Source organism: Festucalex cinctus, chromosome 18 (assembly GCF_051991245.1).
Source record: "Festucalex cinctus isolate MCC-2025b chromosome 18, RoL_Fcin_1.0, whole genome shotgun sequence".
Taxonomy (NCBI): Eukaryota; Metazoa; Chordata; class Actinopteri; order Syngnathiformes; family Syngnathidae; genus Festucalex; species Festucalex cinctus.
The window spans coordinates 20127707-20155169 of NC_135428.1; the positions used below are offsets into that span (position 1 = coordinate 20127707).

General features: G+C 41.6%; 1 protein-coding gene across 1 annotated transcript; it reads left to right on the forward strand.

Moving 5' to 3' along the window:
* The first annotated feature begins 669 nt into the window (after positions 1-669).
* exoc3l2a (exocyst complex component 3-like 2a) lies at positions 670-18870 on the forward strand. Its single transcript, XM_077505085.1, has 13 exons — positions 670-771; positions 4236-4800; positions 5636-5853; positions 6361-7120; positions 7434-7548; positions 7625-7735; positions 7811-7911; positions 8054-8164; positions 8267-8402; positions 8767-8889; positions 8973-9128; positions 16073-16194; positions 18086-18870. The coding sequence occupies exons 2-13, from the start codon at positions 4256-4258 to the stop codon at positions 18405-18407; spliced, it is 2820 nt and encodes a 939-aa protein (XP_077361211.1). The 5' UTR covers positions 670-771; positions 4236-4255; the 3' UTR covers positions 18408-18870.
* The last annotated feature ends 8593 nt before the right edge of the window (positions 18871-27463 follow it).

Here is a 27463-nt window from a genome sequence, read left to right on the forward strand (position 1 = left end):
ACACTAGGTGGCATAAAGCAGCAACAAGAATTCAGTATGTATCACGAAAGCTTTTCTGGGTGGGCTTCTTAAACATTTTCATTAACATTTATGTTGCACTGCAGTACAACACAACTATTTGCACATATCTTCATGCACAAGGACAAACAGATCTCCAGCAGCTTCCTTTTTGTGACATTAGAGCCCTGCTATGGCAACACCGCCCTTGGTTATGTTACACACAATATGGCAACAACCTACTGTATGTGCTTATCATCATTTCTCTCAGAACTAAACTTTTCCGCTGAGGAAGAATACGCCACTGCTGATGCATGAATGGAATTCGGACTCAAGGCCACAGGCCTCGATTCATTCTTCAAGATTTGCCACTCAAAGAAATAAGTGAAAGGGGTTTTAATGCACTCTATTGTGCACATGTGATAAAATCGTAATATGCCGCAGGGGATGCTGTGGACCCTGCACTAGGCACTCAATGTAATTAATGTAACTAAAAGGTTCCCTTGGGGGCATGCAGGGTAGGGCAAGGGAGTGGGGGCTGAAGGTTTGCTGGTGTAGGAGGGTAGAAGCGACAGGACAGGCCTTTCCTCAGGAAAACATATCACCTTCCACCACAATAGAACTCGCCAGGAAACCACGGGCAGCCACATTGCTCTCTCGAGTCCATGAGTACTTTCAGACACACTCTCACACTCATCAGTCACACACGTACACAAAGCCCGCACACTCCAGGATGACACGCTACTGAAACACTGCAAGGATCAATCTTCTCAGGTAAGACTTTTGATATGTTTCACTCAGTTCCATCACTCAGGGAGACGATGTGGCTTGTGTGTGTTTTTTCTAATTTGGTTGTCTTCCTCCATACAGGTGTGAAACAGGTAACGTCTCTAATAGATTTTGTCTACCCACCAGACACTTCATTAGGTACACCCACAAAATCTAATGACATCCAATCCTGCACACCCTGAAATCATATCCAAAACATTTCTAATGGAACTTGGCAGTAATAAACCACTGTCACTAACAAGTCAATTACAAAACAATGACCTTATCATTATTATTGTTACTTATCAAACAGTAATGACGTGACCTCTGAGTACAACTTCATATTCTCATATTCAGGCAAACACATCATTTGTCATTATTTGTTTCATGTAGCAATCACTCTAAAAACATCCATCCATCCATCCATCCATCCATTTTCTTGACCGCTTATTCCTCACAAGGGTCGTGGGGGGTGCTGGCGCCTATCTCAGCTGGCTCTGGGCAGTAGGCGGGGGACACCCCGGACTGGTTGCCAGCCAATACTCTAAAAACATTTTTTTTTTTTTTAATTAGTCTTTGTTTTGACAATTGGATATAAATCCGACATTGATTCTACGTTCCAACAATTATTGTTAGTTAGCTGGAATGGTTTTTAGCTATAGTATTTAAGTGTTTTTTTTTTTTTGTTTTTTTTTTTTAATGTATTGGTTTAATGCCTGATTTTTTTTTTTTTTACTTGCTCGTATGCCATTGAATTGCCCCTCGGGGCCAAATAAAGTGTTTTTGAATTGAATTTGAATTGAACAATGGCCACATATGTAAGTAAGTATAGTATATTGAAAAAACATTTCTTGTCAATATATCTAACAAAGTACATTTAACTCTTTAAATCCCACGCATGTTCTGTCAAGATAACTCCAGAATCCCGCCAGATTTCGCACATTTTCACCCATTTTCAATGCTTATTATAATATTGTGTGCTATGACTAAATAGACATGGTGGGTGTCGTTTGAAAGATTGGGTTCTCCTCTTTCATTAGAAAAAAAAGTATGGTTGTACCTTATTCTGTTCTTTAGTAATCATCATTTGAAAATGGCTTGATTTGACATAATTCAAGAATCTCGGGCAAAATAAGGAGAAATTAAGCTTTTGTGAAATGATGCATTTTCCTCACAACAGTGACTTTTACAGTAATATTTTTGGGTTTAGTGACATCTCAAATATCTCAACAGTCCTTGCCTTCCATAAAACATGAAAAAAAAAAATGAAAATGTGTTTTTGATAGCAAAATAAGGATTTATTTACATATCTGATAACGTGTGTAAACAGCAATATTTTCACATTTCACAAACTATTTACAAAATGTTGACCATTTAAATGGTCAACATTTTCACGCACGCCCCCACACACGCACAAACATTCCTGTAAATTTTAAATACTGTAATCACATTTGATAAACTATTTACAAATTTGGGTTTATTTACAAAATATGCATGCATGAGTGTGTGCATGTGTTTTGTTTTGAAACCCAATAGTGTCTTTTGTGTGATCGCATGTGAAGCATTGTTCTGCGTTCAAGGGGGACACTGCAAGATGTTCACACGCTTGTGCCTCTGCAAGTGTTGTAGCTGCTTCTCTAAATTACAGAAAAATACTGTAATCAAGATGGAATTTTTATTATTGTTGCAAAGTATTGTGATTTTATTATTATTATTATTTTTTACCTCTCGGCGCACTGCGTGTGACTGCGAATTAGGGGGCCATCTGTGTACGCTGCTGCACCAACTGTAATCGAATGTTGCGTAACATGCGTTCGTTAGTACATGGTTACAGACATTGCACAGTATACAATATTCACAGTCATGCTTCTAGCATGACTGTGAATATTGTCATCCATCCAAGATATTTCATCCCCGTGACATTCAATATACTGACCTAGTAGGCCTACAATTGTGATCACTCGATTTACAGAATGCTACACGTTAGCTTGCCTCCGGGGCTTCCAGGAGCTTCCGGGGATAAATCGCTGCTGCTGCTGCTACTTTTACGTGGTTACAGACATTGCACATTTACAGAAGCATGATTGAATATTCTCATCCATCCATGTTATTTCATCCCCGTGACATTCAATATACTGAACTAGTGCAATTGTGATCACTCGATTTACAGAATGCTAAACGTTAGCTTGCCTCCGGGGCTTCCAGAAGCTTTCGGGGATAAATCGCTGCTGCTGCTACCTTTGCCACACTTGAAGGGATCTCTTCAACTGGTGAATGCGGCTCGAGTTCGCCAAATTCGTCACGGATTTCTAGTCAGATGACGTTGACTCGTCAGAGATACGACGATGCAAACTTTCACTCCGTGTCTCAGAGAACGCCGGAGGCGGTGGCTTCTGAAGTGGGCGCCCGCGACGGCTTTGTCGCTATTCACACTCTCTTATGCAAAATCCGGCTCTTTGATCTTTCTCTTCGTCATCTCTTGACCGATCATGACAAACGCTCGGCTCAAAAGCGTGAGCTTTTGTTTTTAGCGGCCTCCGGTTAGCCGCCGTTAGCACTAGTTTTTTCTCCCCCAGCCACCGGCCCCCACCACTCCACAACACTCGCATTTGCTAGGAAATCACATCCTTCTCGTGTAAAGAGACCATCGCTGCCATCAAGAGGGCACAGTTGGTCACTACAGTGCTTCATGGGTTGAATACTCAGAGGGAAGATGCCCAAGCGTCTCATCCACCCATTCATTAAAAAAAACAAACATAGTTGATGAGTTTTCTCGTCGGCGGGTGACAACTCCTGGCTGTCACGTGACGAGTCTTCTCGTCCGCGGGTTGTAAAGACAGTTATTAATAATATTAAAAATAATCTTCAGTTTTATTGTCATTGTACAGATTACACATGTACAATTGGGCATTGGGGAAAAACAAACAGGGTATACAGAAGGTGCCGTAAATACATAAATCACAACATATTTAGGTTATGCTATATCTTAATCCTATTATCTGAGGAATATTAATGTGTAAACTGAGCCTATGATATTTTAGGCAACATTTTTTGTTTTGAAAAAAAAAAAAAAAAGTGTAAACCCTGTGACAAGAAGTGAAAAAACAAGATGTAATGTTTCACAAACATTTAGACTAATGAAGCCCAACGATGATTTGATTTCAATATCATGGTCAGAAGTTTGTTGTCTGAATGTGAGAATGTTTTGAGTTTGATTTCTTGTAAACAACAGTAATTTATTATGTAGCTGATAATCAGCATGTGGCAGTTTTTAACTTCTAAATGATTAACTGTACATAATGCCAAAAAGTGGCTTTGTTGATTTCAATATCATATACAACTAGGTATATGATATTGTATATAAACTTTTGATATCAATACTGTATATTGTGTATAATAGAGAATGACTGAAGCTGCATAGTTACAGTCATAGACTAAAGCTGTTTTTTTCCACTGTTCTTGTTCAACAGTTCAAATCTAAAGTGCAACCATGCCCATTCTAAAAAAACTCCCAGGTAGGTCAAAGAGTTGCCATGAGTTCCCCAGAGTGAACGGTGAACTTATTCTACCAAGACTCGACTTGGACCTCAAGGACTTAAATGATCTTAATGACTTGAAGGAGTTGCACGAGCTGAAGGATCTGAAAAAGAACCTGAACCCTTTTGAGGACGTTGACTTGGATGAGGGTGAGAGGAATGACGGTGACACGGGCCTCATCATGGGGGAGGTCAGGGGGAACCTCGGGCTCAGGTCCTCTCATGATGGAGAAGAAGTGGAAAACGAGCTAAATGCGGAGAGACACGGGGCGGGAAACCCTAAAGGGAAGCCACAAAGGGGCACCCTGGAGCGGATTTGTGGTGTGTCACCACTGAAAACCCTTGGAAAATTGGGCAAGGGGCTCCGTAAATCTGGACGGAGTGTGTGGGGGCACAACTCACCCCACTATAGTCCTGGAGACTCAAACACACTCCCAACAGAGAGGGAAAAAAGGAAAGGACTGCGCAGAAGCTCAGAAGGAATAATGACGCTGTTCCGGTGAGGACACATAATTGTTTGCTACTAAAATATAAAAAAATTATCTTGAGGTGGTCAATACAATTAACACTGAAAATATAAAACGTATACTGCATAATGAATGTTTAATGCACATAGAAAAATGCATGAAAAGCACTATAATTATTTTATACTTACAGTTGTGCTTAGTTTACATATCTTGCGGTGTGAGCACACTGTATGGTGAGACAAAAGGTTAATGCTCATAAAGTCCAAAATACGGTGGCAATTGTTTTGATAATTTCAGAGGTTGAAGTTGACGTCTAGTGATGTGCGTGTGAATTTTGGTGACGATTTGTAGCATTTTTGTGTCATTAAGTGACATTTTTTTTGTACATTTACAGTTGTATTCATAAGTTTACATAAACTTTCAAGCACAACTTTACATCTAAACCATATAAAATGCCGTGAAGCCTTTACTAAGTGTTTATGACCATAGATTAAGGAAACAACAGCTAGGCATTATTATATACTTCTCATAGAATATAGTCACAGGTGTGAAACTAAATGCCTGGAGGCCAGATCCGGCACACCACATCATGTTATGCGGCCTGCCAAAGCTAATCAGGTGCATCCAATTAATGTTTCTTGCTAAAATACCAAAATTGCTCATTGTCGTTACTTAAATTTTTTTTTTATTTTGCAAGCATTTTATTTTATTTTTATCTAAAGCTGTTCCTTATAGGTGTCACTTTTCAAAATAATGCCATTTATTCTATGAACAATATTTAGCACCAAGCCTTTAAAATGGCCTCTTCTCTTCATCCCCATCCCATTTATGTTGTTGATTTTGTTTTGCGTTGCGGATCCTGTGCAGCATTACCACCCGTCGTAAGGAGGAGCGCAGAGAAAGCCTGCCCTGTGGGGACCTGAGTGCAGACAGCGAGGCGGAGGCTTCTAGGCGGCCCTCCTTCCTCAGGATGGTCAGCCTTGGCAAGCTGAAGAGGGAATCCATGTCCGACAAGGCTTCACAGGAGACTGACGAGGAAACAGAGGAAGAGGAGCCAGTGGTCAAAACTAGAGAGCCTCTGTCAGGTAATGAATGAGGAGGACGCAATGAGTCACCTCTGATCATTAGTGACACTAGAAGTGAATATCCCTTGTTCTGGGGAACCAGGTTCTTTCTGCCTTAAGCTCCAGTATGTTCTACGACATGAAGTCTATAACCCTTTTTGAGCACTCATGGCAGTACAGTACTTTGAAATTCAAATACGCTGAAACCGATTCGTAGTCTATTACAGCCGATGGTCTGTTACATGGTTAGATTTTTTTCATGGTCTAAAAAACCCATAGAGTTAAAAATGATGACGATGATGATGAATTTTTTTAAAACATTTTTCATAGCCTAAAAATGCCCAGTCCAGTTAAGATTATTGTTTAAAAAAAAAAAAAAAGAAAAAAGAAAAAAAAAGAAGACGAAATCTTTAAACTGTTTGAAAATTGTATCTAAACTTACATTGTTAGTGTTTGGGAGAGATAATGAATGTACAATGTTAACTCTTCCTTTTTTCACCTCTTTGGTCTATGCTTTACTGTCAACAGTACTGGAGATTCTACAGTTAGTCAACCATCGAGACCTGCTCCTTGCCGACACACATATTCAGGAGCTTGAGCGAGAGTGTGAGCTGTTGTCTCTCCTGCCAACTCCAACCAGTCCCATCTTCAGTCCTACTTTTAGTCCCTGCGGTCCTCCTGGCATGTTTCCACTATCATGTTCATCATTGGATGAATCACTCAGCTCCAACGCAACTCTGGATTCAAGCCGCCGGAAAGAGAAGGACGTAGAGCTCCTCTACGAGGCCTTGATGAAGGAAATGTGGGATGTTGTGCGCGAGTCTCTCCGTCAGCCCAGTGCGGGGCCCAACCTTGGCCTTGTGGTACTGGTTATTCAACAGGAGGAGCATGCAGATGTGACCTGGGCTCTCAGAGAGGAGAGCAAGCCAGAGCGAGATCTGGACATAACTCCCCAGGCCCAACAAAGCCACCGTCCTCGGCGAATGAAGATGAAGTGGAGGGACGCTGTGGCGGAGGCTGCTGATTGGAGCCTGCCACACCAGGTGGACACTCAGGCAGGCCAGCTGGCATCATACTTGGAACGCCTAAGGAGTCGGATGGTGGATGACCTGGATGCAGCGAAGAGGAACGCTGTGTCGATTTACCCTGAGGAATTTTCTGCATTCCAGGTGTATGTGGAAAGTTATCACCAAGCTGTGGCTAAACGTCTAAGAACCCTTACCCGTGGCCCACTGCAGATTACTGACGTCTACTCACTGTTGGACTGGTTCTACAACATCTACAACCGGTAGAACTCCAGTATACGCTGTATAGCAGGGGTCTCCAAGTTCGGTCCTCGAGAGCCCCTAACCAGCCTGTTTTCCATGTCTTCGTCCTTCAGCACAGCTGAATCTAATGATCAGCTAATCAACAAGCTTTGTAGAAGCCTGATAACGATCCCGATCATGAATCAGGTGTGTTAGTGGAGAGAAACATGGAAAACAGGCTGGATAGGGGCTCTCGAGGACCGAACTTGGAGACCCCTGCTGTATAGTATATTAGGACTAGAGTGAATCTCATCTAAAAAAAAATAATAATAATAATGCATTTTTGTCTATAAGTGATGTTCTTGGAACCATCGGCACTGCAACACCAATCAACTATGCCTCCCTGGAACCTATTCTGCCTCAAGACACAGTGGATCAATTGGAAAAGGAGTGCCTTAGTATTGTAAAAGTAAGAAAAAAAAGTCTTCATTTGACTGCCCCTTAGGAAGTCTAACAAGAGACTAACTTTTTAATTTCACCTGCAGGAGAAGGTGACAAAAGAGCTCATTCAGGTTCTGGATGAAGAAGAGAGGCGATGGGCCCATACGCTACACATCGAGGAGTATCAGTCCCACCTAGCACGATCGGTCATTCAGGTATTTATTTACCAGTGTTTTTAACATTTAAAAACATGATACAACTATGACACAGCTACCTTAACACAATTTCAGAGGCTGAAAGTAGATCTGGACAAATCTACGTCTGTAAACCAGTTCCTAGGTGCAAGAGTGGCTCGCTTTAGTCTCATCGGTTTGGCTGACTTTCTTTATAGGTGAGTTTTAAAATAACCCCAGAATCAGTAGAAATCTGTAGAAACTATGCTCGATGTTAGTGGCCATTTTCTAACTACATTGTCATCTTCTTTATCTGGTCTTGCCTTTTATACGAAATTACCACTGCTGAACTATGTGCAGTTTCCAGAGAAAAGTGGAGATGTTTCATGAGACCCAGGCAGAGTTTGGCGATCGAGGAGATGGATATGTTTCCAGGACCATAGCTCTAGTCAACTGTTGCCCTCCTCTCAGGTAGATCAACCTTTTATTCAAGCTCTACTCTTATTTTTTTTATTTAGGGTGGATTTCAGTAATTTGTTTAATCTTTATTCAAATCATCGTTGGACACTGCAGATCCTTTGTGGAACGTTGCAGGCAGTGTGATCCACAAGCCAGTGAGGACTCAGCAAAGAGAGCCGACTCCTTCCTGGACAGGATCATCAACCAGTCTGTGAGGGTGTTGGCTGATAGACTGTTTGAGCACATTAGGGTGAGAAAATTGTTCAGCCAGGTCATTATAAACAAACCACCAATGACAGACAGCAGCCATGGTAAAGATTGTAAGACTTTACAAGTATGGCGAGAAAGAAACATTACATTATCATCATGGTTACTATGGAAGAAAAACATCCAAGACCCATATTTGAAATGACATGGGAATTTAGCAGTTTAAATAAATGGATAAGAATATTCTTCCAAAGAAGTGAAATGCCATTTGCCATTCTTGTTACCATCATATCAAAACAGCTACTTGTCATATGCCAGTTCCGTTATGAGACCATGAAATAAGTCAGTATTGAAGTTTTCGTCAGAAGCTCCCATTTTAACCATTGTTGCTCTGTTTTTATTTCCAGCCCTTTTTTGAGAAAATGATAAAGCGAAAATGGCTCAACAACTCAGACACATTTGAGGCTATTGAAGCCAGCATTAAACAACACTTCAAGAAGTTCAGAAGGATGGATCCTCCACCATATCAGGTTTGTAGTAACAGAATCTAGTGTTTGACAAGGTTGAAGGTACATGAGAAAAGAAGTCTCTTGGGGTTTTTTGAATGACACAGACACTGGTGGGTGAGGTGCACCGTCGCGTCCTGGTGGAGTACGTCCGAGCCATGATGCGGGGACGGCTCATTTGCACATCCTCCAAGATGAGAAAGAGAATGGCTTTCCGCTTACAAGATGAAGCCAAACAGCTTAAAGGACTCTTTAAGGATTTGGTGAGTCTGTTCTTCATCCCGAATAGAACCTTATCAGGTAATGCAGAGTTAAATGACACGAATGGACTGGCTTACTAACAAAGAGAAAGCCAGCTATTACAGATTCATAGCGGCTGTGTATAATTGGGATTCCAGGGCAAAAGTGGAAGATAGTTTGCCTGTGGATAATTTCAGGTATCCTGCTGTTGGGAGCTGGCAGTTTCAAGATTTATCGCAAAATCTATAAGTCCATGTTTGATGGGTTGTGGCAGTTGATCACTCAGACTCAGGTCACAAGTGAACTCTATCACAGGTTGAATGCTGTTTCTGAGACACTTCGCATACCGGACTGTAACGGGGAAAACATGCAAACTCCACAGGAAGTCTGAAACCTGAACTCGATCTTGCATCCTCAGCATTGGGAGGCGGACGTGCTAACCAGTCAGCCACCGTCAATAATGACATATCATATAATAATAATAATAATAATAATAATAATAATAATAATAATAATGATGATGATGATGATGATAATGATGATGATGATGATAATAATAATAATTCATTACATTTAGAGTCATCATGTCTGTTCTACCACTGCCAATTACTACAACAACCATAATAATAATAAAAAGTAAAATAAATACTATATATGTTGATTTGTGGCCTATACTGTATGTCATATACTCTATAGCTAATTTGTAGCCAGTTCCGCCAGGATTTCACTGGTTGTTGTGGGCTAAAATAATCAATAATATATAAAAGAAATCTCCAATGTTATGAAATATACAGTGCTTAATGCTATCATGGCCAAAACCATTGCCATAACTACTACTCCATTCCCTCCTCAAAATCATCAGCTTCCACTTGATCGCTCCGAAAAACACATTTTTCTACACTTTCAATTAAGAGAGTATGGTGATATATCTTTTTATAATTCTACATATTTAAAGATATGTTTAATGATTGATTTACGTCAGAAAATTGTCCAACTCGAGGCTTAACATGCATCATTCACATACTAATGTTATATCAGTGCACACTATTTCTAACCTTAATTCATTTGGTGCTCTGAAAGACCTCGGACCCTCGCCTCGGAGAATGTGATTTGCCGAGACTGAATATCCATCCATCCATTTTCCTAACCGCTTATTCCTCACAAGGGTCGCGGGGGGTGCTGGCGCCTATCTCAGCTGGCTCTGGGCAGTAGGCGTGTCACGCCGCCACCAGAGTGGCGGTTCATGCTTTTGTTTTACAGTCATGTTCCTGTTTTATTTTGATAGTCCTGACTCTACTCTCACCCCAGGTCACTTACCCTTCCTGCAGCTCAATGATTACCGGTCCATTCCCATGATCAGCACCACCTGTTTCCAATCAACCCGGACAATAAAAGCCACCTTCATTCTCCAGTTCGTTGCCCAAGTGTCACATCCATGCACTGAGGTGCATGGAAGCGTCCTCACAGTCCTCGTACCACAGTCCTTGTTTGATGTCTAGCCTTGCCTTGTCTTGCGCCTTTAGTTTGCCCTGGTTTCCCTCCCTTGTGGAGCGCCTTTTGTTGTCCGTGGTTTTGAGTGCCCTTTTTTGTATCTCCAGTTTGGAGCTCTTTTTGTTCAGCCTTTTTTCCCTCCTTGAGAGGCGATTTGAGTTTCGTGCGATTAAAGCTGCAGCCTTGTTGGCCAACTTACATTCTGCGTCTGAGTCCTACCTCCTCTCGTCGTGTCAGTACACTTCGGCCAGCATGGACCCAGCAGAAAAGTTGGAGGCTGCACTACGTAGACAGGCCGCCCGCCTGTCGCACCTGGAGGAGGTCCAGCAAGCCATGGCCACCCGGATAGGTGAACTTGCTGGACAGGTGCAGGAGCTGGTGAACCACCTGCAACACTCCACGCCAACCGTCACGAAACCGGAAGCAGCTGAATCCCCGATCCCGACTCCAGCCTTGGCCGGGGCTGGAATGAGACTGGCTTCCCCGGAGCGATACTCGGGAGAACCAGGACATTGTCAGGCATTCCTGACCGAATGTGACATTCACTTCGAACTCTCACCACAGGCATTTCCCACAGACCGTTCCCGCGTGGCCTTCATGATTTCCCACCTGACGGGACGAGCCAGAGACTGGGCCACCGCGGAATGGGCACGGCACTCCCCGACTTGCTCAACCGCAGCCGGGTTTAGCAGGGCTCTCCGCCTCGTTTTTGATCTAACCAACATGGATCGAGAGAAGACGCGAGAACTCAGCTATCTCAGACAAGGCAGAGAATCGGTTAATGATTACGCCATCCGATTCCGAACTCTAGCAGCCAAGAGTGGCTCGAACGACACAGCTCTCTTTGACCACTTTTTGAAGGGGCTCACAACCTCCATGCAGGAACTCTTGCTTCCAAATGACTTACCCGGCGACCTGGACTCATTGATTTCGCTTGCCATCCGCACTGATCATAGGAGGCGGGAGCTCAAGCAGAGCAGCGGACTCCAAAGGATACCTGATTCGGGACCCCTCCAGCATCCACTGGCAGGTGAGTTCATGATATGCGTTTCCCCAGTCAGCCACCGCGAGGGAGGTCAGTGGAAATGACGAGGAACCCATGCAGCTTGGTCGGACCCAGCTAACCATCGAGGAGCGACAGCGTCGCCGCCAAGAAGGCCGTTGCTACTATTGTGGTGAACTTGGTCATCTGGTGGGATCTTGCACCGTGAAGAGAGGTCCACCGGTGAGTTTCCCGTCACCCCGTCCTGCTAAGACTCAAAGAATCACGCAAGTCAGGATAAGTCACCATGCTAGGACCATAGACCTGCCAGCCCTCATCGACTCCGGATCCGACGAGAGCCTCATGGACTGGGGCCTCGTGAAACAGCTACGGGCCACCATCGAACCCCTTCCCCTAACCGTCCAGGCCAGAGCGCTTAATGGCAAGGAACTCTTTTGCATCACCCATATCACAGAGCCTCTCGAGGTCCATATTGGGCAGCACCAAGAATTCATTCGTTTCCATGTTTTTCGATCCCCGTCACACACATTGGTATTGGGACATCCCTGGTTGCGGTTGCACAACCCCCGCATCAACTGGCGATCCGGGAACGTACTGGAATGGGGAAAAGACTGTTTGGATCACGTCTTGGACCAATCAGCTACCAGCGCATCCTCAGCCGCAGTCAACCAGGTGACTCTTGAGCCTTTCGCCCCTGAACCTCGCCAGTCACCGCCTCAAGCCCCCGAGTCTCGCCGGGCGCATCTCCAAGACCCTGAGCCACGCCAAGTCTCTGCATCATGTCACGCCAAGTCTCTGCATCAGGTCACGGCAAGTCTCTGCATCACGCCGACCAAGCCAAAGCCGTCCAAGCCAAAGCCGTCCAAGCCAAAGCCGTCCACGCCAAGGCCGTCCTTGCCAAGCCTGCCACGCCTCGCCAAGTCTGCCAAGCCTGCCACGCCAAGTCTGCCACGCCTGCCAAGCCTGCCACGCCTCGTCAAGTCTGCCAAGCCTGCCACGCCAAGTCTGCCACGCCTGCCAAGCCTGCCACGCCTCGCCAAGTCTGCCAAGCCTGCCACGCCAAGTCTGCCACGTCTGCCAAGCCAGCCACGCCTCGTCAAGTCTGCCAAGCCTGCCACGCCAAGTCTGCCACGTCTGCCACGCCTCGCCAAGTCTGCCAAGTCTGCCAGGTCTACCAAGTCAAAACTATCCACGGGATTCCCTTGGTACCTTCCGAACCTGATCCTGCGCTAAGAAAAGGTCTTCTGAACGGTCCCGACGGGACTCTCGTCTGGCGTCATGGACGCCCTCCTGAACTGCCTTTTTGTCTGGGACGGATGGGTGGGTCGTGTTCCCACCTCCGTGCCCCCTTCCGCCCGCCCTTGTTTTTGGACTCTGTGTTGAAGGGCCGTCAAGAGCCGGCCATTGGGGGTGGGGGGTGGGGGGGTACTGTCACGCCGCCACCAGAGTGGCGGTTCATGCTTTTGTTTTACAGTCATGTTCCTGTTTTATTTTGATAGTCCTGACTCTACTCTCACCCCAGGTCACTTACCCTTCCTGCAGCTCAATGATTACCGGTCCATGCCCATGATCAGCACCACCTGTTTCCAATCAACCCGGACAATAAAAGCCACCTTCATTCTCCAGTTAGTTGCCCAAGTGTCACATCCATGCACTGAGGTGCATGGAAGCGTCCTCACAGTCCTCGTACCACAGTCCTTGTTTGATGTCTAGCCTTGCCTTGTCTTGCGCCTTTAGTTTGCCCTGGTTTCCCTCCCTTGTGGAGCGCCTTTTATTGTCCCTGGTTTTGAGTTCCCTTTTTTGTATCTCCAGTTTGGAGCTCTTTTTGTTCAGCCTTTTTTCCCTCCTTGACAGGCGATTTGAGTTTCGTGCGATTAAAGCTGCAGCCTTGTTGGCCAACTTACATTCTGCGTCTGAGTCCTACCTCCTCTCGTCGTGTCAAGGCGGGGGACACCCTGGACCGGTTGCCAGCCAATCGCAGGGCACACAGAGACGAACAAACATCCACACGCACACCTATGGACAATTCGGAGCGCCCAATTAACCTGCCACGCATGTCTTTGGAATGTGGGAGGAGACCGGAGTACCCGGAGAAGACCCACGCGGACACGGGGAGAACATGCAAACTCCACCCAGGAAGGCCGGAGCCTGGACCTGAACGGGAGTCCTCAGAACTGGGAAGCGGACGTGCTAACCACTCAACTACCGTGCCGCCCTATATATATATATATATATATATATATATATATATATATATATATATATATATATATGTATATATATACATCCATCCATCCATTTTCTTGACCGCTTATTCCTCACAAGGGTCGCGGGGGCTGCTGGCGCCTATCTCAGCTGGCTCTGGGCAGTAGGCAGGGGACACCCTGGACTGGTTGCCAACCAATCGCAGGGCACACAGAGACGAACAACCATCCACACTCACAAGCACACCTAGGGACAATTCGGAGCGCCCAATTAACCTGCCATGCATGTCTTTGGAATGTGGGAGGAGACCGGAGTACCCGGAGAAGACCCACGCGGGCACGGGGAGAACATGCATATATATATATATATATATATATATATATATATATATATATATATATATATATATATATATATATACACTCCTGATCAAAATCTTAAGACCAGTTAAAAAATTGCAAGAATTTGCATTTTGCACTGTTGTATCTTAAGAAGGTTCTAAGTAGAGTTTCAGAATGCAAAAAGAAGAAATGGGAACAAGAGACCAAATGTTTTGAACAGGCAATTAATTGAAAAGAACATCCATCCATCCATTTTCTTGACCGCTTATTCCTCACAAGGGTCGCGGGGGCTGCTGGCGCCTATCTCAGCTGGCTCTGGGCAGTAGGCGGGGGACACCCTGGACTGGTTGCCAACCAATCGCAGGGCACACAGAGACAAACAACCATCCACACTCACACACACCTAGGGACAATTCGGAGCACCCAATTAACCTGCCATGCATGTCTTTGGAATGTGGGAGGAGACCGGAGTACCCGGAGAAGACCCACGCGGGCACGGGGAGAACATGCATATATATATATATATATATATATATATATATATATATACAGTATATATATATACACACGTGCTAACGAGACTGAATATTTATTTCAATACTTTTCATGTGTTTAGCACTTGTGAAATCAGAGAAGTACAATTGTTGGCGCGATTAATTACACTAAGCGAGTGTACTTTGACTTACCGCCGCTGTCTTTTCTGTATCGCTGTTATGATGCTTGTGGAGTCGCAATGTTAATGGTTCTTGTTGGAAAAGAATTGTCGACAAATCCATCCTCATGGTGGCTCTTTTTCGGCAAATCTCTACTGTTATTTTGATTAATGTGACTCTTGTCAATGTTGTCAAACCCGAATGAGTTCCAGGTGAGAGGCGCTTGCTAAAATGCTAACATGTTCATTGTGAAGGTCCAGCAGGATATATTTTATGGCCATTTCATCAGATTAAAACTTCTGATGGTCACAATCCTTTTTTAAAGTATGACATGGACCATGTTGTATTTTTCTGTTTAGTTTCTAACCTGTTCAATTGATCTTCTGTCTCAAATGCCTATATGGTATCAGGATGCCCACATATAAAATAATAGAATAGAATAGACTGCCAAGTTGAATGCCAAGCTGGTTGAGAATGGATCCAGCCCTTCCAACTTCCTAGGTCAGAAATAAGCCAGACGGTGTTGATACAGGAGTGAGTTCTGAAAAATGGCTGCCGTCAGTGAGATTGAGATGGATGATCCTGGCTTACGTTAGCACTAACCTGAAGGGGGAAGCGGCTGTAAAACAACTATGCCTGACAGCGCGGCATTTGCCCTCTTTCTGTGCCCGAGTTCAAACAAGTGTCCGTCACCTCAGTTGACAACAGGAAGCTGCTGTGTTCAGAGGGAACTTCCTGTTCCTGTCAGCTGGGTGACTTTGAAGTGAGTCAGGGATGGCCTTGATGGCCTTTTTCGCTGAGGAGTAGAATGAAGTATATGGAAAATGGGAACTGGGGTGGGGGTAGCTTTTTAGTGACAGTTTAAAAAAGAGATTGTTATTTTTAGCAAATTCCAAACCAAAGAATTCCGCTGTCTTTAGAGGAAAACAATGGCTAGAAAAACAAAACAGTATTGTTATTCACTTAGAGTTAAGAATTGCTTCTAATAGTAGTTCATGAACACGATTCAGTTAATAATTTACGTCACACCATTTGAGTTTGTCAGGACACAATTCATACCATTGTATTCATTCGTATTGTCTAAGGGTGCCATGTCAAGGCTATTTTGTGCTGTTTATGCAAGGTGAAAAGAAAATCCCCCAGCAAGTGGTGGATGTACAAATATTGAACCTTGAGGTTGGAACAATATTAAAGGGATTAATAAATGTAATGACTAAAACAATGAATCTATTAATATGAAAAATACCACAATTCCCATGATATGTCTGTTTCAGGAATCAAGTTCATCTTGGTTGGACAGTCTAATCTGCCACCTGGCTGACATCATTCTCCTTGAAGACACGCCCTCCATCCAGATGGAAGTTGCTGTCTTGGTGAAAGAGTTTCCAGATATTCGGTAAGGGTTTAACAAAACGTGTTAGGATATTTCCGTCAAGCCGTGTCTATAATAACAAATTATCTGCACTGTATCCCCAACTGTCTTATATTATTAATGCTTACTGTCACACATTTACAGTTGTTTTTGGCACCGAGCCAAACAGGGAAATGAATCAGTATGTACTTTTTTTTTTTTTTTTTTGTCACAATGGATCAAAACAAGGGACGGAGCATGAAAACATATCATACATTAACTTTGCTATTTTTGGATTTGCTATTCTCTTTTGAAAGTGGATAAGGGTAAGTGGCCTCAGGATAGGAGTGAGCCCAAAACTGCCAAAGATGTTTGTTCACAGATTAAGTCTGAGATGACAGTTGGCAACTTAACCTCCTGTGACGCAGAACTCTCTAAAGAGCAGACAGGAAGCTGCTGTGGAGTACTTCCTGTTCCTGCCACCCTGCAGGAGACAGACTGGTGCCACATAGGGAGAGATATATAGACCTGACCTAGCTCACTGCTTGACTCACTCTTTTTCCTCACTGTGGTATTCTCTGTTGATATTTTAGACATTCTCGTTTCTGGTTGCTTTCAATAGTAACATTTCCAGTAAAGAATAGCAATTTCATTTCATTCATTTGAAATAATAGGGAAGATATCAAGATTACACTTGGAAGCTAAGCTACAGGTTGTAGTTCATGAATTGAATTACAGTATTATATTGTGCAGTCATAATGTTGGCTAGTGAGGTACATAATGATAGAAAATCTTTCTGCCTGAAACCAAATGTATTAGGCAAAACAAGATTTTATAATTGAGGCTTCAACAGGAAATAAAATATTACATAGTTACATTTAAGAGGAGACGGACAGCAGTATTGATCCAGAGTAGAAAAAATTGACCTCTTCAAAGAGAAAGATTCGACAATTCATTTGTATGCCTTCAGGTGTTCAGAATAAGGCCTTGCATAGCAGCATTTTTGTAAAACTGACGATATTGCCCCCTCAGTCTAGAAAATAAACTTATATCCACCCCACCTAGTTTTGAGAAGAAAAAAAAATACTAATCATCCACACCTAACCTTGTAAGTGTGTTTTTCTGTACAATCATAAGCATGGAATAGCTCCAAAATGAGAGCAGCGAGAACCGGGATATACGGAAATTTCATGACATTCCTCTGGGAGCATTTCCATCTCAGTTCTCCCACCAGCTGGCTGTTCATCCCAGTCTGACCGTCGTTGGTGTCTTTGATGGACAATCTACCTCGGACCTGGAATAGCAAGATGGCAGAAAATAAATTAACGTCATCATTTCTCTGTGTTGTATGCAAGAAAAAACACCTTAACAGCCCCAAAACTTTTTCAGGGCGTCTATACTGTTTCCGAATGTAAACAAACTCTACATATGCAACGTAAGAACATGTTATGTTGCAGGAAATTACATTTTGAAACACAAAACCAGGATTATTATATCCGCATGCTCATCACTTTCATCAGAAGTTTTTTTTTTAAAGAATTGTTCTAATAACATAATTCTGCAATTTCGTAAGGATGACAGGCCAAATCATAGAAAAAAAAAATCTTCGTTTTGTGAGATACTCTGCTGCGCGTGGACAAGCCCAGAAATGTGAACAGTAGTTTCTTTTTTTGTTTTTCTCAGTGTATATAATTATTAATTTCCTTTCCAATCCCTATTTCTTTTTGGGTTAGCACTGAAATGTCATGTACCACAACAAATAGTGGAACATAGTAAATTACCTTAACAATGACTTGTGATCCATCAGTTCCTTCCCAGAAACATGACTCAGACGGATGTGATGCAAAGTCATTACCATCTATGACACGCAAAAGACCCGCTGTCTATAGCAGTCGTCACCTTCCACTCATCACCTCCGTCTCCTTCCTCTCAACAGGCAAAAGCATGTCTCCACCCTGCTGAACATACGAGGCATGATGCGTCAGACGGAGCGTCTCGAGATCCTCAACATAGTCAAAGACTTTCAATGCAGCTCTGCCTTAATCTGCCGGGATCGTGCCATCTTTTCTGATATCCCCATTACCTCAGAGATGCACTGCATTAGCCTGGGATTCCTGCGTCTCGCCATGGCTGTCGCCAACTGGTTCTCGGAGCATCGACCGAGGCAAACCCGCAGGAAAAATGCCAGAAACACAAGACTTCAATCCACTGAGAGTCAAAACATTGAAGACACAAATAAATTGAACAGAGAAGAATAGCAGTTGGTGTGAAATTGAGAAGAGCAGTTGCAGTCATTCTGTGATGGCATGACACTTATATGCACCTTGACCAAAAGAAAATAAAAAATTGACAGCGCTAGCTTTCTATGCAAACTGATACATAAAGAAACTTGAGGTACTGCTCATTCTGTTCACACTCACGTAACACTATTCTGAACAAACATGACCTTTAGTCTTTTTCTGATCTAAACAGTAATTGGAAACATAAACAATTCATCTCCACCTTTTTAGGTCCACTTCAGTATGACATGATAATGCCATCATAGCAGAGGCAATTCAATATGATGCTTTGTTGTTTATCATTTATTTACCAGGCAATATATACTGTACCCATTTTTGGTTCATATACTATGGTATTTAGTGATGTGTTGAACTCTCACTGTGAATGATATGGATCCATTGCTGGAAACCTAATAAAGACCCATTGATTGGGTAGATTGAGCACATTTGTAGTAGTGTCAATGTGTGTAGAAATAATAACGGTTAGGTGAAAAGTCAAAAGGGAAGTCAACCAAAAATGTTCTTCATAATAATATGCTGTATGTACCCCCGCTAGTCTAAGCACGGCAATGTTAAGCAGTGAAATCCACCAGTTTATATCCATTTAAGGGGGCGGCCATTTTGCCACTTGACTTAAAATGCCATCACAGTTGCTCAGAGCTTAGGTAAAGACCAACAGGGCCGTTTATAGCTTCATGGGGGCCCTAGGCAAGATGCTGTTTGGGGGCCCCTAGTTTGCCAAACTACAATGAAGAGATTCCTAACCCTTTTTAGATGGACTCCCAATATACCACAATCTAATACACTTTATGAGCAAAACAGCTACAGTGAAAATTAAACATTTTAAGTTGACAGTCCTCTTTACGGCAATAAATAAAACAGCTTGTGAGTGTTTAGAAAAAAATGTTTAAATAAAACACAACAAAAACTCTTAAAGTGCAACAAGGAAAACTTAAATTGAACTTAAAATAATGCTTATTTAACATCACAGTCTCACACTTATGGACAGGATCTACTGGGTCATCAAAAACAGGCAGATGACGCATGTAAAAATGTAGAGGAAGATGACCTTGCTGCATCCTGGTCATGAAAATCCGAAGTTCCCTATGGCTCAGTATTTGGAGCTCCAAACTATTTTAGAATTGCTCCTGGAAAGACAAAGCTCCTTATGTTATCAAGCAAATAGACTATGAGTGAATATTCCTATTTTTTTAATACAGTAATATTGCAGTAATACTAAATATTAAAATTAATCTCTTTTTACATTAAAAATCATGATGTACAGTGTCTCTTTAAAGCTTGTACCCAATTACAAATTGTCCGTTTTAAGCATTTATACAATTTTTACAATATCTATATATTATAGTTGAACAGGTTAACATCTATAAATAAATGGCAAAGGCTAGCGAACTGGCTAGCAAAACAAACAAATGTAATAAAAATAAATAATAAATAATATGGAGTTTCGCCTCCAACTATCACCAAGTGCCTTACCTTTCTCCTTTTACCAGTTTTCTTCACAAGGATTATTTTTCTTCCGTTTTTCCGTGCCGCTGAGATAACTTCTTTTTATGCCATTACGGGACCAGTTTTGTTTAGTAGTCTCTCTAACAGGTAGCTGTCAATGATTCTCACACAGTTAGTGACGTATAGGCTACATCACGAACTGTGTGGCATAAAAACACCAGCCACTGCTTATCATCACAGTTTATTTTATTTATATCCCGTGTTTATTTGTTTTAACCATAAAAGGAATGTAATGAACAAATATTAGAGACAGATAAAGACAGGACATATTAATCATCCTCTGGTGGCTTGGGGGCCCCAGGTAGCCGCCTACTTGGCCGATTGGAAAAAACGGCTGTGAAGACCAATCACGGATGAGCTTCAGAAAACAGGTGATTGGTCGTTAGCAACTGTGATGTGATTTTTAGTCGACGGCAAGGGACAAAATGGGTGGATAAAATTGGTGGATTTTGATTTTGCTTATCTCATATTCCATAAATACAATATTGTCATTAGATTTGTAAGGCTGCATAGAACATAGTATCCATCCATCCATCCATCCATCCATCCATCCATCCATCCATCCATTTTCTGAACCTCTTACTCCTCACAAGGGGTGCTGGAGCCTGTCCCAGCTGGCTATGGGCAGGAGGCGGGGTACACCCTGGACTGGTTGCCAGCCAATCGCAGCAGATTACAAATTATTGTAAAGAAAATTTGGGGATTGACTTCCCTTTTAAGGAAAATCAGCTTGCACATTACTTGGCTGACCAAGGTTCAAGCTTGAGACTTTGTTATTGAACAACTGTCCTATTCCCATCTGCCTGCTGCTAACTTTAGGTGTTGTGATCCCTGAACATGGGTGTGTCAGTCTGCAGCTATTTTAAACAATACATACCAAACAGACCAGGTTCTGACGCAGAAGCAACACTGCCACTACATAAACACACACACACACACACACACACACACACAGAAACTCACATCTTGGTTGTTTATATTAAAGATATGGAAGTTTTGTTCAGCATTCTAAGATCTTGAAATATGGGCTCCACTGTGACTACTTCATGACGCTCTCGCTCTGTATAACAAGAAGGGTCATACACCCCCCGAGGCCAACAACAGGATGTTTTTCGATAAACAAAGATTTCCTGTTGTCCACTGAGGTGCCAAAGGATGCTTTTATTGGAGCCAAGTTTACGTTTTGCACCGGGGGGAATTTCCTTTCGTCCAAGTGAATGTGCAGCAAGGAGCATTGCCTTTTTACGTCAGAATTGCTCTTGGGTATATATACTGTGCCTTGTGGAAATATATGCGCCCTAGAACTTTTTGACCTTCAAACATAAACACAGAATCAACACCAAGTGGGACATAATCGTGAAGTAGTACAAATAAAAAACAAAAAATTAGTGAACAGCAGTTTTCAGATCCTCCCACAGTTTTCAATTGGATTCATATCTGGACTTTGACTTGGCAATTCTAGCATGTTTGGTTTTGAACCACTCCAATATAGATTTAGCTTTACGTCTAGGATTATTGTCTTGTAGTTAACCTCCGGCCCAATCTCAAGTTTTAGCAGATCCAACAGGTTTTCTTCCAAAATAGCCCCGAATTTGGCTACATCTTCCCATCAACTATAGCTAATTTCCCTGTTGAGGAAAAGCAACCCTTGACCATGATGATACCACCACCATGTTTGACAGTTGGTGATGTGTAGTGTTGCTTTTACACCAAGCATAACATTTTGCATTTAGCCCATAAAGTTCAATTTTGGTCTCATTTGAAATGCCATACTTTTCAGTTTTTTATTTGAAAAAAAAAAAAAAAAAAAAAAAAGTTTAAAATTTATAAATTTCATTCCACTTCACAATTGTGTTCTACTTGGTATTGATTCTTCTTCTTCAAAAAAAAAAAACATTAATAAAAAAAAAAAAATCTAATTTCATAGCTTAACGTTTGAAGCCTGAAATGTGGCAAAAGTGCAAACAGTTCAAGGGGGTCTAGTACTATATTGCAAGGCACTGTAACAACTCTGCTCAAGCCTCTTGGCACACATACAATTAGTTATATAATTCTAATATAATTATAAATATAATTACATAATTACCAAGAGACATATTAATCTTGTTGCTTGTGCCATCCTCGGAAACCATTGACACATTTATTCAGTGTGTCTAAAAATGAAAGAATTCAAGAATTCAGCCAACCTACACAGCATCGAAAGGACATGAACTGCTGTCAGTACACAATGGCAGTGGCAGTGCAGCAGATCATTGTTGTTGAGTGTCTTCATCATTGTTTGCAGTATTGACATTGTCCAAAGTGATACTAAAAGTTGTTTATTGTACTGTACACGCAAAACTTTTTTTTTTTTTTTTTTTAAATGGCAACATAAAAGTTACTGGTATCATTTTGATGTAATCAAATTGCATTTTATTACAGTATTATGTGATTTTAATTTTTTTTTTTTTTTATCATAAGTACACATTGAAAAACAATTGAAACATGACCAAACATAACAAACAAGGGAAGTGCTAAAAAGTGAAAATATAGAACATAACATTATATCTTTCTCCAAGCTGTTAACCTGTAATCAGTGCCGCAGTTATTTTTGGCCTCAGCTTATACAGTTAAGTGTGTGTGCGTATGTGTGCGCGTGCGTGCGTATTTTACCAAGTTCCATGAAGCCATCATACAGAGCAGGAAAGACATTAAATCGGCATCAGTTGAATGTTAGCTTTGGCAATGTGAATTGTCAGTCACATGTTTCTGTAAAATCATTATCAGACATCCTTTCATATATCAAGATAATGGTGGATGCCGGACGGCTGTTTTCAGGCATCCCATGTGGGGAATACCGTTTGTGACTGAGAAAGGCAGGTAGGAACGGGGCCCAAAGTCTTGATGGAGGTTTCTCTCGATCAAGCTTTGAAGGAGGAAGAGTCGTCAGTATCACAATGCAATCCCTGGGAAGTACTCCCCTACTTCCTCTCATTAACACGGCTCTGCAATGGAAAATCCATCTGGCTGGATTTGCTGTTTGTTTGGGAAGCAAGCATTGCCCTGTCTTTGTTTTCACTGTCATGCTATTTCATGCTGACTTTTCCGTTTGTTTGCCTGTCAGTCTTCGTATAGCTATAAGTGCTTAATCCAGAGGTAACATACCACAGAATTCTTTGGTCCGAACGAGTTTTCGTTCCTTTGTTGTGTGGCACCAATCTATGTACCATATGTGCATTCTATTGCAAGTTTTTATAAACACAGCATTTAAGTTTGCTTCACAAGATCCGCGTGCTGTATTAATGGTCTTCGCAGACTGTATGTGTTGCTTTTGTGGGTCGGAATAATGTCACCCGTAAGCCAATCTGGCCAACCAGGAATTTTCCCAGTTCTCCAGATTGGCCACTTGTATAGATCGAAAAATTCAGCAAACGAATTAAAATTCTAAATCAGTGTAGATTTTGATAACATACTGCACAAGACTTCCTTTACCAAATTACCAATATTTATGTCTAGCATAGCCTGATTTGTTTGGCCAGGTATTTTTGCTTGAGGTGCGGTCAGGTCAGCCGACACATTGCATAATGTACGTAAACGTCTCGTTCCAGCATGACTCATTGGGGCGAGAGAAAACCTCGCGTCCTCTCCCATATTCAGTACACACTGTCACTCAGGATGGCTGCCCACTTGAACCAAAACAATGGTACACTTTGTCACTGCTGGTGGATATCCTGATTTATGTTATCTGGGGTCTACATCAAGTGTAACTTTATTTAGCAATGAGAAGGTGCATGGTCCAGGTACCCTGTGCCCACATGTCTGAAGATTAGTCTAAAACAACCTGCCAAAATGTTCGTTTCATTCTGAGTAGATGTTAAATCATCGCTGTCAGACCTTGGCCTTAGACAGAGCGAAGGAAATTCACCTTTGTTCAAAACTGTAGCTGCAATCTAAAATAAGCTCTTGGAAAGTATCAATATTAAATTATCTTTGGAATTTATGACCAAAACATGTCCATTCATCAAATGTTCTTTAAGAATTTTGATTCATTCCACAAAAATGGCACAAGCACTGGGTGGACATGTGGATATGAATGTTATACTGCCGCAATTCTATGCTGGCCTGATGCCACTGAGACTGTAAACATCCCAACCTGTGGGGTTATTTGTTTTCCTTTGTTTAAACTATTTTGACGTCTCTATAATAGAGAGAAAAAAAACAAAACAGGGTGAGACATTTGTTGGTCAAGCTGTATTTATGTGAGCACATCCCATAGCCACAACAGACCTGGCTGTAAAGTGCTACTGCATGGTTCTCAATACCAATCAACCAATTATACAGCCATAAATGACACTGGCTTTACACTGGCTCCTAGTCAGCTGTAGAATAGATTTTAAAATTCTGCTACTGGTCTATAAATTACTGAATGGTTAGGGTCCTGAAAATATTCAGGAAATGCTGATTGAATACAAACCCAGCAGGCCTCTGAGATCTGCTAACTAGTGGAACCCAGAGTTCCAAGTAAACATGGTGAAGCTGTATTTGGCTGTTATGCTGCAAACAAATGGAATAAGCTATATATATATATATATATATATATATATATATATATATATATATATATATATATATATATATATATATATATATATATATATATATATATATATATATTAGTGCTGTCAAACGATTACAAATTTTAATCTGATTAGTCACACTTTTTAATTTTGATTAATCAGCTAAATTGCGTATTCGCGTAATATAAAATAAATATAAAATACCGTAATATTTTGACATTAACGCAATTTATTATCTGAATGTCATTTGCAAACATTGATTAAATGCATGTACGCAATTGCATGCATGCGCGTATTGCTCAAAACGTAACAGCATCATATGAATTGGGTTAATAATTCAGCAATTATTAATTAATTAAACGCAAATTACTTTTGTTTTATCGAAAGTCCCGTCGGGGTGTTTCTTGGTGTTTGATATATTTATTGATTTTTTAAACACACTCACACACACTCAAAAAATACAAAATTACAAAAATGAAAACCCACCCAAACAAACATACCCTCCACTGTCAAACAGAATTAGAAACTCAAATCAATACAGATTTAAGACCTTTAACAATTGACAATTGAGTCAGCCAGAATAGATTAGACCAAAAAAGGAAAAAATAAAAATAAAAAAATAAAATAAAAATAAAAATAAAATAAAAAATCATCATTTTAAGAAAACAGTAAAATAATAATAATAATGATAAATTTAGTCCTGGACCTGCGTGGACGGTTGATCAAAAAAATGTAAGAAAGGCTTCCACACTTTTCAAAATTCAATTTCAGAGCCCCTCAAGACAAGATGGAATAACACATCCTTAATCCAATGTGACACAGTGGGTGGATCTGCAGCTTTCCACTTCAAAAGTATTAGGCGACCTGCCAACAAAGTAGAAAAAGCTATCAGTTTCTGACCCCCTGCAGGTAATGCCAAACCTTCAGTGTCAACCCCAAACAAGAATAAAAGTGGATTAAGTGTCATCCTTATGCCAAATATGCAGGAAAATGCCTCGCAGATACCTCCCCAAAAGTGCTGTATTCTGGGACAGATCCAGTACATATGAATCAGGGTGGCTTCGGCCGAATTACATCTTTCACAATTTGGATTAAGTTGAGGATACATCTTTGCCAGTTTTGATTTGCTAAGATGTGCTCTGTGCACCACTTTAAATTGTATGAGGCAGTGTCTTGCACACATGGAGGATGAGTGAATTTTCTTTAAAACTTTTTCCCAATCAGAGTCGGTAATACAGGTTTGAAGATCTTGCTCCCATGACCTCTTAATAACATCCGTTGAAGTGGAATTTAAACGTGAAATCAAAACAAGCATTGTGGATATAGCCTTTTTCTGACATGGGTTAAAACACATAATCTCGTCAAATATATCGTCAAGGGGTTTATTAGGAAATCGCGAAATGGAGCCAGACACAAAACTTCTAATCTGTAAATATCTAAAGAAATGAGAGGCAGGTAAATTATACTTATTGGCTAGTTGTTCAAATGAAGCAAAATTATTTCCAATAAATAAATCCTTAAGGCATTCTAGCCCTCTCCTCTGCCATCCATGAAGTGTAGCATCATGTAATGAAGGGGTGAAGAAGAAATTAGCTGCAATCGAGCAATTCAAACTCATCCTCAAAAGATCAAAATATTTTCGAAATTGAAAGGTAATTTTAATAGAGTCGCGAACTACAGGGTTATGAGTTGTCCAGCTTTTTGTCAATGGAATAGAGGCACCAACGACAGACAACAGTGAAAAAGGGGCAAAAGAAAGCTTCTCCATTTCCACCCATGCCGGTCCACTGCCGTCACGCCGATAGTGCATCCAAAAAGACAGACAGCATAGGTTAGATGCCCAGTAATAGTGACGAAAGTTTGGCAGAGCCAGGCCGCTATCTTGTTTTGATTTCTGCAAATGTTCTTTACGTAAACATGGCTTTTTACAGTTCCAGAGAAATGATGAAATTATAGAGTCCAGTTTCTTAAAGTATGAATTAGGAATGTACACAGGTAGGTTCTGAAACAAATAAAGGTACCTAGGTAAACAGACATTTTAATTACATTCACCCTGCCCACTACTGAGAGGGGAAATGGCGTCCATTTTGACAGATCTTGTTGCACACGAAGTTACAGTTTGGAAAAGTTTTCTTTCAATAGATCACAAAAGCGTTTCGTCACTGTTATACCAAGATAGACAAAACTATATGCAGCAATCTTAAAGGGGACGTTAATTTTCGATATTGTTGTGTCAGACATATTCAAAGACAGTAATTCCCTTTTATGTAGATTCAGTTTATAACCTGACACAAGACCAAATTTACTAAAAAGTTCCAGGATGAGGGGAATAGTTACCTCAGGCTTTGACACAAAAAACAGGAGATCATGAGCATATAAAGATAATTTGTGTTCAATGCCATACCGCTTGATGCCATGAATAGATTGATTATCTCTTATAGCTATCGCCAAGGGCTCGATAGCTAAAACAAAGAGGAAAGGGCTGAGGGGACAGCCCTGACGAGTTCCGCGATGTAGTTGGAAAGGTTTTGAATAATGATTATTAGTAAGCACCATAGCAATTGGACAGGCATAGAGTAATTTCACCCAGGACATAAAATGCTGTCCAACCCCAAATCTATTCAAGGCCTCAAACAGGTAATCCCATTCTACTCTATCAAATGCCTTCGCGTCCATTGAGAGGAGGCATTCAGAATCAGCCTCCGTCGGGGTGTTTTTGAAAGCGAAATTTACCACGGAGCACACCAACTGGAGTCACCCCGCTCATCTTGGAACAACAGGCGTAGGAAATGCCGTGCATTGACCTAATCACTGACCTGCGCAGCCTTCAATGTAACCATCCGCGGTTACGTTCAATGTTTATTAATTAATTAATAATTGCTGAATTGCACCCAATTGATATGATGCTGTTACGTTTTGAGCAATACAGTACACACATGCATGCAATCGCGT

Coding starts and splice junctions, on each gene's coding strand:
- exoc3l2a (XM_077505085.1), top strand. CDS start 4,256: ATGCCCATTCTAAAAAAACTCCCAGGTAGGTCAAAGAGTTGCCATGAG. Junction 7,736..7,810: donor TAGCACGATCGGTCATTCAG/GTATTTATTTAC, acceptor ACACAATTTCAG/AGGCTGAAAGTAGATCTGGA. Junction 8,890..8,972: donor TGGATCCTCCACCATATCAG/GTTTGTAGTAAC, acceptor TGAATGACACAG/ACACTGGTGGGTGAGGTGCA.